This window comes from Ovis canadensis, chromosome 20 (genome assembly GCF_042477335.2).
Source record: "Ovis canadensis isolate MfBH-ARS-UI-01 breed Bighorn chromosome 20, ARS-UI_OviCan_v2, whole genome shotgun sequence".
Taxonomy (NCBI): Eukaryota; Metazoa; Chordata; class Mammalia; order Artiodactyla; family Bovidae; genus Ovis; species Ovis canadensis.
Genome location: NC_091264.1, coordinates 23,694,288 through 23,711,895, shown reverse-complemented (window position 1 = coordinate 23,711,895; position 17,608 = coordinate 23,694,288). Strand labels below are relative to the sequence as shown.

The 17,608-nt window shown below is 46.6% G+C and overlaps 1 protein-coding gene and 1 non-coding gene across 2 annotated transcripts; both read left to right on the top strand.

Annotated features, from left to right (window-relative positions):
• Positions 1 to 5,484: 5,484 nt before the first annotated feature.
• Positions 5,485 to 5,556, top strand: TRNAR-ACG (transfer RNA arginine (anticodon ACG)). Its single transcript has one exon. It is a non-coding gene; the product is annotated as a tRNA-Arg (tRNA).
• Positions 5,557 to 9,292: 3,736 nt separating this feature from the next.
• On the top strand, positions 9,293 to 16,368 carry RPS10 (ribosomal protein S10). The gene is made up of 6 exons (XM_069564140.1): positions 9,293 to 9,396; positions 10,541 to 10,690; positions 10,905 to 11,076; positions 13,028 to 13,105; positions 15,570 to 15,625; positions 16,276 to 16,368. The coding sequence occupies exons 2-6, from the start codon at positions 10,541 to 10,543 to the stop codon at positions 16,315 to 16,317; spliced, it is 498 nt and encodes a 165-aa protein (XP_069420241.1). The 5' UTR covers positions 9,293 to 9,396; the 3' UTR covers positions 16,318 to 16,368.
• Positions 16,369 to 17,608: the final 1,240 nt, after the last annotated feature.

Below are 17,608 nucleotides of genomic sequence, written 5' to 3'. Positions count from 1 at the left end.
TAGTATACTAACCACGGAGGGGACTGCTCCCCAGGACTCCCTCTCTCCCCTCTGACCCAGGAGATCTTATTCAAGGCTCTGGAATCTCAAAAGGAAAAGAACAGCAACTAGAAAATCTCTATAAGCCATGGTTTATTATTTTCCAGTCTGGGGGAACTCCAGGGGGGCCCCAGGGGACCTAGACCCTGACTTCCATCTCTTGCAGCAGCCCTCAGGATTTTACAGCTTCCTCAGAGTCGGCGGATCTCTGGTGGCTTTAAAACTGCTGCTGCCCAGGGACCAGGAAACATGTCTAAAAATATTATTCTTAGCAGCTTTATTTATAAACACTGGAAACCACTTTGATGTCCGTCAGCTGGTAAATGGACGAACAAGTCGTGTTCAGATGACTGCGATGGGTATTCTCACAGGCCTGACGATGGAGGGGGCAAGGAGCCAGACACAAACCAAAACGTCGTGTGGTGCCGTCAGTCAGAACCGCCTGCCCCTGGGGGTGGGCGTGGGTCGTTGACCAGGAAAGGAGACTTCTGGGCAGTGGTCGTATTCTCTCTACTGATCTGGATGGCAGTTAACATGGATTCACACGCACACGGAAAAACACATGGAGTTGTACTTAAGATTTGTCCCCTGCGCTGTTAAGTATGTGCTGTGTGTGTGCTTAGTCACTTGAGTTGTGTCTGACTCTTTGCCACCCCATGGACGGTAGCCCGCCAGGCTCCTCTGTCCATGGGGCTTCTCCAGGCAAGAACACTGGAGTGGGTTGCCGTGCCCTCCTCCGGAGGATCTTCCCAACCCAGGGATCAAACCCAGGTCTGCTCATTGCAGGTGGATTCTTTTACCATCTGAGCCACCAGGGAAGCCCATTGTGAAGTATACCACACATCAATAAGAATTAAGAAGCAAAATACTAATGCCTTCCCCCTCACCCCTTGACTGAGTGTCTGACTTAACAGATCCGGGGTGTGGCCTGGGTAAATAGATTTTTGAAAGCCTCTCAAAGCATTCTAACAGTGTGTGCCAAGTTGCTTCAGTTGTGTCCAACCTTACAGCCTGTAGCCCACCGGGCTCCTCTGTTCGTGAGATTCTTTGGTTAAGAATACAGGGGTGGGGTGGGGGGAGCCAGAGCCCCGCCTCTCACTGCTCTGAGTCCGGGGCTCTGGCTTCCTGCCCCCAACCTCAGCCCCAGCAGGAAGACCCCAATGCAGAGGGCAGCCTGGGATGGCAGGAAGGCTTTAAGCTCTGCAGAGAGTCCAGTCCCATTGAAATGGAGCAAGACCCTATGGTCCTTGTCCTCCCATGTCTTCTGACTGCCTTGTCTGTGGAAAAACTTTAACCAAAGAACAAGTTTAATCCGAGAAGTGAGCAAATGCAGAAACAAAGAAAAAGAGTCAAAGGAAACCAAATTATAATAGTTTAGTCATTAAGCATAGTCAAGAACCTTTAATTCCTTCTCCAGGGCTATAGATAGTATTCTGAGCCATATCCTGTGAGCTGTCTTATAGATGCTGAAGCCCCCGCCAGGTGGAAAAGTTAGCTACGTGATGACCAGACTCACCATGACATAAGCTGCCACAGTTCTGAGAACTGGCCTCAAAGAAATGGAGACAAACCAACCCTGGAACTGAAGGTTGACTACTTAAAGCAATCAGGATGGCCAATTTTAAGATGATGGTCAGAGCTGACTGTTTCTGCAAGTCACTCAGCTTACAAAAGCTATTGCCCACTGATTGCCGGGGATAGGGTAGCTAGAGTTGGCCTTTGGACAGGTGTGCAAGTACCCATCCAAAATAAAGCAAACTTTCCTTTCCACCAACCTGGCCTCTTTAATGGCTTTTAAGTGGCCTTGAGTGGCGAGCAAGCAAGACCCACTTTTGGTTACACCATTACTTCCTACCTCTGTGTTCTGTGACCTTGAACAAAAAACATCTATTTCTCTAAGCCTATTTTTTTTTTGGGGGGGGGTTGTGTGTGTGTCTTTAACATGGGGCAAGTAATAGGTCTATATCTCATGCTTAATACAGCATGGGGGGGGTAAAAATGGTATTGGTCTTGATAAAGGTAATCTCGGCCTTTCCTGGTAGCTCAGCTGGTAAAGAATTCACCTGCAATGCAGAAGATCTGGGTTCAATCTCTGGGTTGAGAAGATCCCCTGGAGGAGGGCATGGCAACCCATTCTAGTATTCTTGCCTGGAGAATCCCCATGGACAGAGGAGCCTGGTGGGCTACAGTCCATGGGGTCGCAAAGAGTTAGACATGACTGAGCGACTAAGCACACACACACAAAGGCAATCTCTTTAAAATATCCATCTGATCCTGTCCCGGCTGCCTGAAACCTTTCTGCAGCTCTTCACTGCACTTGGAAGAAAGTCCTGCATCCTTCCTGAGGCCACTGTGGCTGTCCAGGTTCACCGTGCTCACCACGTGGCCGTGGTAGCTGCCTTACAGTTCAAGCCCTCCTCTGAAGCAGGGCTTTTCACTGGGTGCTCCTCCAGGCTTTTCTCAACCCAAGTTCTGGGTCACCACGCCCTGATCCTCTCTTCATAGCGCCCAGCACCTAACAGAGGTATTTGTTGCCTGGTGGATGGGAGTATGTCCCTGCCCCGTTCCTGCCCCACCACCTGCTCCAGCCGCTCAGTGCCTTGCTGCTAAACGAATTCAGTGAACTCAATGATCTGTTGTCATCTGAGAAATTTTCTCTAAGTGCCAGAGGCTATTGTTATTTGTCCTCCTTCCTGACTCACTAAACTCTCACCTCCTCTGCTTACCGTGAAGTTGCTGTTTATTCCTGAAATGTTTATTAAGTACTCCAGTCACGTGAGAGACGCTGTGCTAACTGCTGGAGAGGATGCAGACAGGAGCAGGGCATGGCCCCTGCCCCCGAGAAGGCTGCATCCAGGGATGGAGACACCATGGGAACGAGGGCGAGCGGGCGTGCTTTAGGGTCCCTCCACATCCTCTTCTCACTCCACATCCTCTCTAGGCGATCTCAGAAACTCACAGCGTCTTAGATGGTTCCCTGACCTAATCTAGCCCAGATCTCTCACACAGGACAATTTCTGAGCACTTTATCTAAAATAATCTTGGATTTTTTTCACCAATGTGTCTCACAGGCACAAATACAACAAAATCTAAAACTGAATCCATCTCTCATAAACAACTTAGTGAGATTCCAGATAAAAAGAAGCATAGCTTATTGAGAAAATGATGCTGAGAGAGCAGCTAATCCTTTGGAGGGAAAATTTTTAAATCAGAAGACATGCTGAGAAGATAAAAGATATGGATGGTGATGCTCAGTCGGCTGACTCTGTGACCCCACGGAGTGTAGCCCACTGCTCCTCTGTCCATGGGATTTCCCAGGCAAGAATACTGAAGTGGGTTGCCGTTTCCTTCTCCAGGGGATCTTCCTGACCCAGGGATCGAACCTGAGTCTCCTACATTGGCAAACCATTCACTTCAGACTGAGACTTGAACCCAGACAAAACCCACAGTCTTCCAACGGAGATCACAACACCTGGTTTTAGGACCTAATGAAACTCAGATTCTTGATATCTCATCTCAGAAAAAATTCAGTGGGAGACAAAGTGACAGGTAAGAAGTGGATTTATTCAGAGAGAAACACACTCCACAGAGTGTGGGCCATCTCAGAGGGTGAGTGTGGCCTCAAAATGTGATGTGGCTAGCTTTTATGGGTTGGGTAATTTCATAGGCTAATGAGTAGGAAGTTTATTCCAACTATTTTGGAGAAGAGGCAGAGATTTCCAGGAAGTGGGTCACTGCTCACCTTTTGATCTTTGATGGCCTTGGACAGAAGAGCTGGGTGGGTTATGGTCCAAGAGTTGGACACAACTTAGCGACTAAACCACAGCCTTAGAACTGTAATAGAGCCTCTGGGTGTCATTTAGCTTGCTGATATGTTATAATATGTGCCTTGGTAGTTCAGAGAGTAAAGAATCTGCCTGCAATGCAGGAGACCTGGGTTCAATCTCTGAGTCAGGAAGATCTCCTGGAGAAGGAAATGGCAACCCACTTCAGTATTCTTGCCTAGAGAATTCTAGGGACAGAGGAGCCTGGTGGATTGCAGTCCATGGGATCATTAAGAGTCAGACACGACTGAGCGATAACACTTTAACTATGTTACAATGAGCGTATATTGAGGATCAAGATTTAGTTGAAGTTGACTTGTCTGCCATCTTGGAAAGGGCAATGCCAAAAATTGTTCAAACTACCATACAACTGTGCTCATTTCACCTGCTAGCAAGGTAATGCTCAAAATTCTTCAAGCTAGCCATCAATAGTATGTGAAACAAGAACTTCTAGATGTAAAAGCTAGATTTAGAAAAGGCTGAGGAACCAAAGTTGAACTTGCCAACTTCCATTGAATCATAGCAAAAACAAGAGAATTCCAGAAAAAATCTACTTCTGCTTCATTGACTATGCTAAATCCTTTGGCTGTATTGGTCACAACAAACTTTGGAAAATTCTTCAAGAGATGGAAATACCAGACCACCTTACCTGTCTCCCAAGAAATCTCTATGCAGGTCAAGAAGCAACAGTTACAACCAGACTTGGAATAACAGACTGGTTCAAAATTGGGAAAAGAGTACATCAAGGCTGTACAGTGTCACCCTGCTTATTTAACTTATATACAGAGTACATCATAGGAAGTGCCAGGCTGGATAACTCACAAGCTGGAATCAAGATTGCCAGGAGAAATATCAATAACCTCAGATATGCAGATGTCACCACCCTAATAGCAGAAAGTGAAGAGGAACTAAAGAGCCTCTTGATGAAGGTGAGAGAGGAAAGTGAAAAAGTTGGCTTAAAACTCAACATTCAAAAAATGAAGACCATGGCATCCAGTCCCATCACTTCATGGCAAATAGATGGGGGGAAAATGGAAACAGTGCCAGACTTTATTTTCTTGGGCTTCAAAATCACTGCAGATACTGACTGCAGCCATGAAATTAAAAGACACTCGTTCCTTGGAAAAAAAGCTATCACCAACCTAGACACTGTATTAAAAAGCAAAGACATCACTTTGCTGACAAAGGTCCATCTAGCCAAAGGTATGGTTTTTCCAGTAGTCGTGTATGGATGTGAGAGCTGGACCATAAAGAAGGCTGAGAGCCGAAGAATTGATGCTTTTGAACTGTGGTGTTGGAGAAGACTCTAGAGCATCCCTTGGACAGCAAGGAGATCAAACCAGTCAATCCTAAATGAAGTCAGTCCTGAATATTCACTGGAAGGACTGATGCTGAAGCTGAAGCTCCAATACTTTGGCCACCTGATGTGAAGTGCTGATTCATTGGAAAAGACTGATTCTGAGAAAGATGGAGGACAGGAGGAGAAGGGGTGACAGATGGTGGATGGCATCACTGACTCAATGGACATGAGTTTGAGCAAACTCTGGGAGATAGTGAAAGACAGGGAAGCCTGGCATGTTGCCGTCCATGAGGTCACAAAGAGTTGGTCATGACTTGGACTTCCCTGGTGGCTCAGACGGTAAAGCGGCTGCCTACGATGCAGAAGACCCAGGTTCGATCCCTGGGTCGGGAAGATCCCCTGGAGAAGGAAATAGCAACCCACTCTAGTATTCTTGCCTGGAAAATCCCATGGACAGAGGATCCTGTTAGGCTACAGTCCATGGGGTTGCAAAGAGTAGGACACAACTGAGTGACTTCACTTCTTCACTCACTTCACTTAGCAACTGAACAGCAGCAAAGACTTTTAAATGAACTGGGAGTCATTGGAGGATTTTAAGCCGAGGAGTGACCTGGTCTGATATAGTAGCAGGATCGCTCTAGCTCTGGTAAGGGAAGAGACCTGTGAGGCTGTATTTCAGTAAAATGCGTTCCAGTGCTGTTGCTGGGAAGTGAGCCATCACCCCTGTCTCTTCCTGCTGGCTAGTTACAAGATCTTCTCCTTATCTCTGATGTTCTGCATCTTCATTATGACATGTTTAGGCATAGATCTGTTTTTATTTATCCAAGTTGGAATTTGAAGATAGCAGTACATCTGAAGTGTGCTGTCTTCCAAGAATTCTGGAGGGTCTCTCTCCCATGTTTTCTATCATTTCCTTATGTGATTTCACATAGACATATATTAGACTTTCCCTCTTGATCCTTCCCACCTCAAATCCTTTCCTCCAACTATTCCATCTCCTTTATTTTTTCCCGTTATATATTTTTTACTTTATTAAAAAAATTGTGTTGGGAATTCCTTGGTGGTTCAGGTGGTCAAGATTCTACTGCAGGGGACACTGGTTTGATCCCTGGTCAAGGAACTAAGAGACCTCATGCCCTGCTCCATGACTCCCCAAATTTTATTGAAATATAGTTGACTTACAATATTGTGTCAATTTCAAGGGCACAGCAGTGATTCAGTTATATATTCTTTTTCAGATTCTTTTCCCTTATAGGTTGTTACATAATACTGAGTAGAATTTCCTGTGCCATATACAGTAGGTCCTTGCTGTTTACCTATTTTATACATAGAAGTGCGTATATGTTAACTCCAGACTCCTAATTTATCCCTGCCTGCCCTCACTTGTCCTGCCTCTTTTAGTCTCTGGACTACATGGTGAATGCTTTTTGTCTTTGTTCTTATTTTACTTCTGTCTTCTATTTCATGATTTTTCTATTCGAGTGTATCAAATCTGTTGTTTATTTTTTTTAAATTAACTTTCATGGAGAAGGCAATGGCACCCCACTCCAGTACTCTTGCCTGGAAAATCCCATGGGTGGCTGAATCTGGTAGGCTGCAGTCCATGGGGTCGCTAAGAGTCGGACACGGCTGAGCAACTTCACTTTCACTTTTCACTTTCATGCATTGGAGAAGGAAATGGCAACCCACTCCAGTACTCTTGCCTGGAGAATCCCAGGGATGGGGGAGACTGGTTGGCTTCCATCTATGGGATCACATAGAGTTGGACTCAACTGAAGCGACAGCAGCAGCAGCAGGAAGGAAGCCAGAGGTCTTAATAAATTGACATTTCTTTCCCAGGCAAGCCAAGATAATGGATCCGGGAGGAGGCCCTCAGTAGCTTCTAATCTTCTAGGCTGATACCTGTCTTAAGCTGCAGGAGTAAATGTTAATAAGTGCGCTCTATACTCATATACCCATTCTACAATGTAGTTTGAACTGAGCACTCACCTTTCTGCAGAAGTTTTTTAAGACTACCAGCTGCCTGTTTCAGTCAGCATTTAATTTTGCAGTTCTTACCATTCTTTCAAGCCCTTTCATGATACACTCAGAAATTCAAGTTCTGTCTGAATGTGTTTTTTTCCAACTTCCTGTTCTAATGGAAGCCTGGTTGTTCCCTAACAGCAGTGCTTCCTCTGCAGTTCCTCAATTGCTAGTTTTTGTCTCCCACAACCCATTTACCTCTCTGTACACCATTTCTTCTCTATTCTGTCAAAACCCCAACTCTCTTGAAATGTGTCACTAAACTACTGTGTATTGTCCATCTCTGTTTCTGTCATCTGCTGGTTTCCTGTGCCCTCACATTTATTCACTTGTTTTTAGTACTCTCAATATTCCCAAGGAATATGAAAAGTCAGTATTTTTTGACCACAGATACCCTGTATGTAGAATTCCTTTGGTGTGGACTAGAAATAGTCTCTTTTAAGGTATGAGAAAAAGTGTGAAATTAAAATGTTATGTAGCCTTGATTAAAGGGAAATCTGAAAGACAAAGAATCTTGCATAGATTGGTGAAAGTCTCCCTAGATTTAGAGATATTTTTCATTGATGGTGTGTACTATATTAAATGTCATTAGGAACTCGGAAGAAAATTTAAACCAAAAAGAGCTTTAAATAGTAACTGAGCATTTTCATGACCATGAATCCCATAAGACTATATTTCATTTTCAGCTCTGTGTCCTGAGTGAGAGAATTACTTTTTAAATTTTTTTCCATTCAATTTAAACAAAATAGTATGTTCATATTGTTAGGTTGTTTTTAGAAACTAGACTGTCTGCACCTCTGATGTTATAAAACTCAAGTCATAAAACTTTTGCTAAAAATGGTTATAATTCCTCCAATAAATATCTGTTGTTATTTCCTTATTATAAAAAAAAAATTAACTTTCAAATCTCAATCATTTTAGTTTTTATTGCTAGGAATTCTACGGTATTCTTTTCCAAATCTGCTTGACCAGTCCCTAGATTATGTTGTTCTTTGTCCAAATGTTCAAGATATTAAACAAAAAAATCTGTATACATGAATCTTATTTTTTTTTTAATTGTGATAAAATATACATAACATTGGAAAAGGAAATGACAACCCTTTCCAGTATTCTTGCCTGGGAAATCCCATGGGCAGAGGAGCCTGGCGGGCTAGAGTCCATGGGGTCGCAAATAGCTGGACTCGACTGAACTAGGCAACTAACATTTTTCTTTCACTTCATACCAAAACGTTAATAGCGACTCACTGGTTGATGGAATTTTATTCTTTCATTATTGGTATGCGCTAACATTGTAACTCAACAATTACACCGCCAGGGCTTTGTCCTAAAGAGACGGTGACAAGTGTGCAGAAAAGTGTGTGGCATCATTGGTTATAACACTGAAGGATTAATATATATACATATATATATATATCCAATCACAGAGTGTTGATTAAACCATCCATTAGTGGACTACCACCTAGTCATTAAAACTGTAGGTATTAATTACCTTGAAGAGAGATTCATGATATAGCTGTAAACGAAAAAAGCAAAAACAAAACAGGTTTCCACATATCATACCACAACATACGTACAAATCATCCCATTTTTATCAAAAAATACATTTCCTTTGACCCACGTTTGATCCCTGGGTCCGGAAAATGCCCTGGAGAAGGGAATGACAACCCGCTCCAGCGTTCTTGCCTGGAGAGTCCCATGGACAGAGGAGGGGTCGCAAATAGCCAGACTCGACTGAGCTAGGCAACTCTAACACTTTTCTCTCAGTTTATACCAAAACGTTAACAGCGACTCATCGGTTGACGGAATTTTATTCTTCCATTATTGGTACTGCCGTCACTGTTATTTTGTAGGCAGAAGGTATCTCCTTTTCCCTGCTCAAAGAGCATATATTCCTTACATAATAATAAATTAAATTAACCGGCGGGAAACGGAGAAAATAAAGACGTAGCGTGTTTCTAAAGGACCCGACCAGGCACGAAGCTGATCATTTCTTGATAAGCACGCGGGCTCCCACTCCCGCGCTGCCTCAGGCCGGCCGGGGTTCGCGGCCGCGGGGGCCGCCGGGGCCGCCAGTCTCTCAGGCACCGCCGAGGCCGCCTCAGGCAGCTCGCGGGTCCTGACAAGGGGCGGGGCCCGGCAGCCCGGAAGAAGCCCCGCGCCGCGCACGCCCCTTCCTTTCCAGCGCCGGCCCCGGACACAGCAACCGTCGCGGTGAGTCCCTCCGGCGCCGCGGTGCCATCGGCCCCCATCCTGGCCCTGTCTCCGCCGCCGCCGTCGTGCCTCGCCGGGTTTAGGGTGGCGGGGGCCCTCTCCCGCTCCCCGCACGTCCATTTCCGAGCAGGCAGCGCCCAGAAGCTCATTTCTTGGGGGGGGGGAAGTAGTGGGGCCCTGGCAGGCGAAGATTGGTGTCCGGATGGAGGAGGGGAAGATGAAGCCCTAGCGTGGCGGGGACCGTCCGGGCGAGACGGGAGACTGCGTGTCTTCCGCACGCTTTTTTCTTTTTTTCGGGGTAGAACCCTCACTCCGGGCTGCCTCCCTGCTCGGCCATGGATCTCTGGTTTAGGAGTAGAGGGGTGGGCTGTGAGGGCCTCAGCCTTTTGCTTTGGGGGTCAGAGGCCCGTCACGGATCGACAGGCTTTCTTCTGGCCCCTTCTCGCTCGCCAGAAGGCACCGCCGCGCGTGCCGCATTAGGTACAGTTGCTGATGCGCCCCAAACACTCCCAAGGGTGTAGGGCCTGAGGGGCTTCCCTGACAGCTTAGTTGGTAAAGAATCCGCCTGCAATGCAGGAGACCCCGGTTCGATGCCAGGGTCGGGAAGATACGCTGGAGAAGGGATAGGTTACCCACTCCAGTATTCTTGGGCTTCCCTGGTGGCTCAGCTGGCAAAGGTTCCGCCTGCAATGCAGGAGACCTGGGTTGGGAAGATCCCCTGGAGAAGGGAAAGGCTACCGACTCCAGTATTTGGCCTGCAGAATTCCATGGACTCTGAAAGAGTCAGACAGGACTGAGTGACTTTCACTATAAGGGTCTGACTCCCTCCCCGTTTATACTGCGTTGTGAGAGTGAAAATCAGGGGCAGGAATGTCCCCCTAGCCCCACCCTCGTTTTATCTTAAAGTCCTGACAACTTCTTAATCCTGTTTTTGAGGGTGGAGGAGGGAACTAGTGACTGTTGGGCTTAAATGTGCAGGAGTTTAAATTCCTGTTTTCCTGCATGTTTTTCGGAATGTTTGAGACTTCTACCCGTTGGATAGTGACTCGTGTGTGTGCGTTCAGTCTTCGGGGGTGATGAACTGGGTTATGGCCTCTGGCCACAGTGCTCAGAAGTATTCTTGCTTATTTCTTCCTTCTTGCAGATGTTGATGCCCAAGAAGAACCGGATTGCCATTTATGAACTCCTTTTTAAGGAGGGGGTGATGGTGGCCAAGAAGGATGTCCACATGCCCAAGCACCCGGAGCTGGCAGACAAGAATGTGCCCAATCTTCACGTCATGAAAGCCATGCAGGTAGCTGGGGTGCGGGTGGAGGGGCTTTTCCGCTGGTGGTCAGGGCAAATTTCAAGGCGGAGTCAGGACTCCCAGCGCTGCTTGCGGCCTTAAAGGGCCGTAAGGTAGATACACCGTGGAAGCTTGCATGCTGTGCAGTTTAGCTTCCCGTTGGCGCTGCCTTCCTAGCTTCAAGCCTCTAGTTCTGTCTCAACAGTGGTTTTCCCTCTTACAGTCTCTCAAGTCACGAGGCTACGTGAAGGAACAGTTTGCCTGGAGACATTTCTACTGGTACCTCACCAACGAGGGCATCCAGTATCTCCGCGATTACCTCCACCTGCCCCCTGAGATCGTGCCCGCCACCCTGCGTCGCAGCCGTCCTGAGACTGGCCGGCCACGGCCCAAAGGTACAGTGCTCACGTAATGTCTGCAAGGGCATCTTCTGAAGTTCTTTCTGCGGGGAGAGGTGAAATGGTGGGGTTTTGTGTGAGCAAGGAGGTGGTCTTATTAATACACCACCACTGGAATCGATTTTTTTTTTTTTTTACAAAAATACAGGGGAACAAAGTCATACTTGTGTAAGTTTAAATTCTTAAAGATGACCAGCAGGAAGACTGCTCTGAAATTTGGCACTAATCATGCGACTGTTTTCTGTGAGCGCAGGTTGTCTTTTCCCAGATAACTCTGGTCTTGTTAGCCTTTCCTCCTCGCTTTGTATACATAAGCACATCTCTTACCTGGATAGAATTCAGTTTCATCTCTAGCATATACACCTTCAGTTTTCAGGTGAGCTGTGTGCTCCCTCTGGTTTTGTAAATGCTGCTTATAACCACCAAAAATGGCCTTGGACCACAGACTTGTAGATGTATTTGTCATCTTAGAAGTCCCTGTTTACAGCAGGCCTCACGTGTTTGCTCTCACAGTTTAGCTGCATGAACTCCACAGGATCCAGGATGGGTGAAGGAGTGGAATCAGCTTTTGGGGTACTCTGGCATGCAAGATCTAAGTCAAGTCCTAGAACATCGAACGGAATTGAACACAGGTCTTCAGGCCATCCCAAGAAGTAGTATTAAACACAGGCCAGATACATGTGGCAGGGTGTTGAGAGTTCAAGTAGACCAAGGTGTTTATCCCCCAAGAAGTCTAGAGCAAAGCCGTTTACCACATGTGGAAGAAATGAAAAGATTTCTTGGCAAAGGGAGGAAAATAAAAGCCAAATAGGACAGAACGGATGTAGAGAGAGTGTGTATGTATATATACGTATATATCTATACACACACAGAGATAACACTGTGAAAGGATCTTGTTTGCAGGGAGTTACCTTCTGACTTGAGATCATTCCTGGCTCACAGTTGGCATTTGTCAAGTTTATGGTTCCCTTATTTTCTTTAAAAACAAAAACCTGCACTGGAAGTTTTATGAGTTTGAATAATGAAATGCAGAGATTACTAAAAACATGATCATCAGACTGCCTAGGTTCCCTGGAAAGACGTCATGGAGCTCAGGAATTTGTATTCTTTATGAAAACTCACGAGGGTATTCTAGTGGTTAGGTAGGATTACATATGTTTAGAGCAAAGGTTCTTCATTGCACCTTGGAAATCAGTCTTACTTTTATTTGAAGAATCATAAATGCTATAGATAATTTTGTGGAGTAACAAGGTAGAGAGAATGCTAGATTAACCTTCCAGTGTTGGAATGTTAACGTAGCTTTTTTTAAATCTGCCTTAATAACGTACGTTTCACAGCCTAGTGAGGTATAAGGCAAAGCCTGAGCGGAATTAAAGGATTCTTGGTGGCTTCTATTTGTATACTTACATTGGAGGTGAGGCTTGCTGCTTATGGTGACTCCTTTCCTGTTTGCACTAGAAGTTTTCTATTTCAGAGATGGGTCAAGTTCAAAATTTTGGCTATTTATGTTTGTAGAAGTGACTGGGTTTCTTTATTTGCCAGATATTTGGGAAATTTATGTTGAGAAATAAAACAGAAGAAAGCAGACCTTTTGCAGGTGTGGTGGTGGTGTAGCTGCTGAGTTGTGTCCAACTCTTGCAACCCCAGTGGACTGTAGCCTGCCAGGCTCCTCTGTCCATGGGATTCTCCAGGCAAGAATACTGGAGTGGGTTGCCATGTATAACATTTTTAATAGGATGTGCATTTTCCTAGGTCTTTGAGGGGTCAGAATGTCAATGATGGCAAGTATCTAACTGACAGTTCTGGGTGTAGGAGTTCCTGTCCCATTAACGCATCATAACCAAGTTTTTGCAAAGCGAAAGTAGAGAGCAGTTTTGAATTTTCTAGGCCTGAAAGGAGCAGAGTTCCCATGTTACCCTGTGTTCATATTGTGGTTTTATCTGTGCAGGTCTGGAGGGAGAGCGACCTGCAAGACTCACGCGAGGGGAAGCCGACAGAGACACCTACAGACGAAGCGCCGTGCCCCGTGAGTATCGGCGTGTGGATCTGGTGTTGGGGTGGAGTCTCAGGATTCTCCCCTGCCTGGGGCTCGGCCCTTGAAGATCCCAAGGTGACCAGTGAAGATCCTTGGGTTCATCTCAGATCATACCACCTGGAGTCCATTGTGTGTCTTGCCTTCTGCAGGGGTGGGGGTTAGGAGGGACACTCTGAGCTGGGGACACAAAACACTTTAAAGACCTATAACTGGAACAAAACTGAAAACTTTCAGGAGAGCAACATGCTTTTCTTTGTTTTGTGTTCCTGTGTGGTAACTTGAGGGCAGGGCCCCCTCCCGTCATGTTTGTTTCTTTTTATTGCCAAAATAATGCAAAATCTTGTTTTTAAGTAGCAGGTGTTCACATTGATGGAAACCACAGATGTCTGTTCATACAATAGATACATTAAGTGCCTATGGTTTATGCCAGACACAATCTAGGAGCTAGTGGGTAGTAGTGGACATAAAAAGACGAGATGCTCTTCTCTCTTGAACTTGCATTTTGGTATTAGGAGATGAATAAGCAAAAATAAGTGTATAATTATGTCCATGGTGGGTGCCACAGGGAAAAATTAAAGCAGGGGAGTAGGTATTGAAACTTCCAGTAGGATTTGCAGGAAAACTTCTGTCAACGTGAAATAGAAGCAAACATCTGGAGGTAGTGAGGCTACTGGGGGAAGGCGTCTGGCTTGTCTGAACAGAAGGTGGCAGGAGTGTTGGTTGAGGATGTCTTGTAGTTGTGGGCCATGGTAGGACTTGAGGTTTTACTCTGAAATAAGATGGGGAGCCATTCAGCTGGGTTTAAAGAGACTGTCCTTGTTGCAGAAGTAATAATTTGTGATATAAAAGCAAGGTATAAAAGGGAATGTATACTTTTACTACTCCTGCCTGGTGGCTCAGATGGTAAAGAATCTGCCTGGAATTCAGGCGACCTGGGGAAGGTCCCCCGGAGAAGGAAATGGCAACCCACTGCAGTGTTCTGGCCTGGAGAATCCCAGGGACAGAGGAGCCTGGCAGGCTACATACAGTCCGTGGGGTCGCAAAGAGTCAGACGCAACTGGAGGACTTTGACTTCACTGTTGTCTCCTACTTGTGGTACCTGATTCTTCAGATGTGAAATCCTGATGGAAGTGAGCACTTGAACTAAATCCTCCTAAGAAAGAATTCCTCCAGCAGATGGGCTCTTGGTTCAGAGAAAGTTCGTGGTTGCTCTTTTTAGAAGTCAAGGTACACTGGAAATGAGTCAGGGGATGTGACAGTTGGTCCTGAAGTTGAGGGTGGGGGAGTGAGCATGTCAGGGCGAGATGGGCATGATCAGGTGTGAAGATGGGAAGATACAGTGGCTCGCTGGTTGGGGGGTGCTGCTGAGTAGGCAGCAGCTAATTCCAGTATATTTTTAAATGTTACCTTGCTGCTAAGTCGCTTCAGTTGTGTCCGACTCTGTACGACCCCATAGACGGCAGCCCACCAGGCTCCGCCGTCCCTGGGATTCTCCAAGCAAGAAGACTGGAGTGGGTTGCCATTTCCTTCTCCAATGCCTGAAAGTGAAAAGTGAAAGTGAAGTCACTGAGTCGTGTCCGACTCTTCGTGACCCCATGGACTGCAGCCCACCAGGCTCCTCCGTCCATGGGATTTTCCAGGCAAGGGTACTGGAGTGGGGTGCTATTGCCTTCTCCGAAATGTTACCTTGAATTTTGAAAAATGACTCCTTATGGCTGTGCTGGGTCTTCACTGCCGTGTGGACTTCTCTCTAGTTGCGGCTGCTCCAGTCGCGGTGCACTGGCTTCTCGTGGGACATGGCCTCTCGAGCACGGGCTCAGTAGTTGTGGCTCATGGGCTAAGTTGTTCTGAGGCATGTGGGATCTTCCCGGATTAGGGATTGGACCCATGTGTCCTGCATTGGCAGGTGGATTCTCTGCCACTGAGCCACCAGGGAGGCCCTAAACTGTTAGTTTAATATGTACATTAGTGGGATCCTTTGCCTTCTCGCAAGTCTTGAAGTCTCGTCGTATTTTGCACACATCTCAGTTTGGACTGGTGGCTGCTGTATAGGGCAGAGCGGTACTAGGTCTTTCATCTTGTTTCACCTTTACCTCTTAGATCTCCCTTCACTGAGTTCCCCCTGTGAGCTGGGTGCTGGTCTGAATCATGGAAGTAACTCAGTGATAGGAAGTACCATATAGAAAAGGCACATAGTCCAGACTTTGTGGTCAAGGCAGCCTTGCTGGAGGAGGCAATAGTTTGGGCTGGGAGTTTAGAAAGATGCCTAGCTCAGGAGAAGGCGGGAGCAAAGGTGGCTCAGAAGATATTTCCCCGCTGCAGGGTGTAATTTGCTCGTACTTCATTCTTTGCTGACATGACTTTTCTTCCAAAATGGGCTTGGGGCATTTGTCTGCCCTTGTTGTGTAGTAGATCAGACCAGATGATGCATCTAAATCTGTGTTTCTCGTTTCAGCTGGTGCCGACAAGAAAGCCGAGGCCGGAGCTGGGTCAGCAACTGAATTCCAGTTTGTAAGTGTCCCCTTTTTGCTCTCAACCCTTTGGATCTGCTTCTTCAGGGATGTCCTAACCACAAATTCCAAACAGGTTTTTATATTCAGGCATAGCCTGCAGTCTTCTGTAAAGAAAGCAATTACTGAGAGTCTCACAAATCAACACTCCATGAGGCACAGTGGTATTTTCTAGTTCAGTAACGGTCAGCGTTATCCCCCGGGGTTAGTTTCATGAACTAAGCTGAGAACTGGACACTGGAGATTGAGCAGGCTCTAGACCCCAGTGCCCCATGTATAAAATAGAGCTGGTGGTCATACCTATCTCGAGCTAATTGTGAGATGAATTAATCCAAGTAGAGTGTTCAGCCCTGGCATGGTGTATCACTGTCAGGACGGCTGCTGCCCCTGAGCAGCTTTTGACAGGACACTATTGTTCACTAGGTCTCCTTTATGAAAAAGTGTACGTGGCGACGCAGGATCACGTCCTGTTGCTAGGTGCTTCCATGTGTGTATATGGGCATGCTCCAGAGTGCGTGTCCTTAATCCCAGTTTACAGGGGTGACCCCAAGAGTCTGTAAGAGGCAGGGCTGGATCCCCTGAGCCCTTACATTTGGGAGCCTCTCCAGCGCCCGGCACACCATTGATGCTGATATGTACTTTCTCTTGCAGAGAGGCGGATTTGGTCGTGGACGTGGTCAGCCACCTCAGTAAAGTTGAAAGGGGTTGTTTATGTTGAATAAACCTGTAAACAGAAAAAATTAATCTTGTGTGCCCTGTTTTGTTTGCATTATGTAGCCTAAACAGGAATGGTTCAGGTTTAAGGATTAGAGTATAAGTGGGGCAGGACCGTATTGGTTTTGGGAATTGTCATTTTACAGGGTGATATCACTTGTCACTGTGTGAGCTGTAGTGCTTGGCTTTGACCTGGGCCCTCCCTGTTCCAGCACTTGCTCCCTGTAGAGTCCTGTCCAGTGTGGTCACCATTCTGGGAGGTTGTGGGGAAGTTGAGTGTCTTGACCAAACTGACGGTGCTGGCTTGGCTGTCTGGTGGGAAAGCTGCTGTTCAGTTGGTGCTGGAATTACTAATCTTCAAAGCTTGGGGTTTATAAGAAACAGAAAAACACAAAAATATCCCCAAAGGACTGCTCAGCCATCTGAAGGCCCCTTACCCAACCCTGGGATTTTTTATCTCTGCATAATCAGAAAAATAATAGACAACTAGAGTTCTTGCTGTCCCAGGGTTCCTGCAAAACAGGAAATGCACTGTTTTCCTGAAGTTTGTTGGTGGTGACCCAGCATAAAACGACATGAGTGAGTGGTGTTTGTTCTTGGTGAGGCCAGATGACACCTTTTCCCGTTTTGACCACACTGCCTGGCGTGCTGGAAATTCACTCCCCCACCAGGGAATGAACCCGGGCCCAGGGCAATGAAAATGCAGAGTCCTCTAACCAGAGTGCCATCTTGTAAGTACCCAGAGAGGATTGATGGGACAATTGCTATGGTCTTGCACTACAAACACCATCTTCCTGGCGCAGTGCCAGGGGGCATGGGCTTGCACGCAAGTTTGTTGGGTGAGATGCCAACTTCGCTTTGGAGATCAAATAAGGACTGCTGATGATTATAATCAGGACTTCCTGCACAGGGGTCAGCTTTTGAGGAGCAACTCTGGGTCAGCCAGCAGGCCCACCAAGGAAAGCCAGCAAGACTAGCTGGAAGTGGCTTTTAAGGGGTATGGGAACGTGGGGATCATTGGTGGCGTTCTGCAGCTTTACATGGAGAGGGAGAGTGATAGCCAGGTGACACTGGTAGTTTCCTGAGCTGCGTCAGTGGTTCTGCGCTGGCAACCGCAAAGCCATATCGACACCTGTTGGCTGAAGCTCCAATACTTAGGCCCCCTGATGCCAAGAACTGACTCATTGGGAAAGACCCTGATGCTGGGAAAGACAAGGCAGGAGAAGGGGACGACAGGATGAGATGGTTGGATGGCATCACTGGCCTGGTG

Bases quoted from the DNA above. Each gene is read 5' to 3' on its own strand.
- RPS10 (XM_069564140.1), top strand. From the start codon at position 10,541: ATGTTGATGCCCAAGAAGAACCGGATTGCCATTTATGAACTCCTTTTT. The intron at 11,077-13,027 runs GTACAGTGCTCA...TTATCTGTGCAG, and splicing joins TGGCCGGCCACGGCCCAAAG to GTCTGGAGGGAGAGCGACCT. The intron at 15,626-16,275 runs GTAAGTGTCCCC...TTTCTCTTGCAG, and splicing joins CAGCAACTGAATTCCAGTTT to AGAGGCGGATTTGGTCGTGG.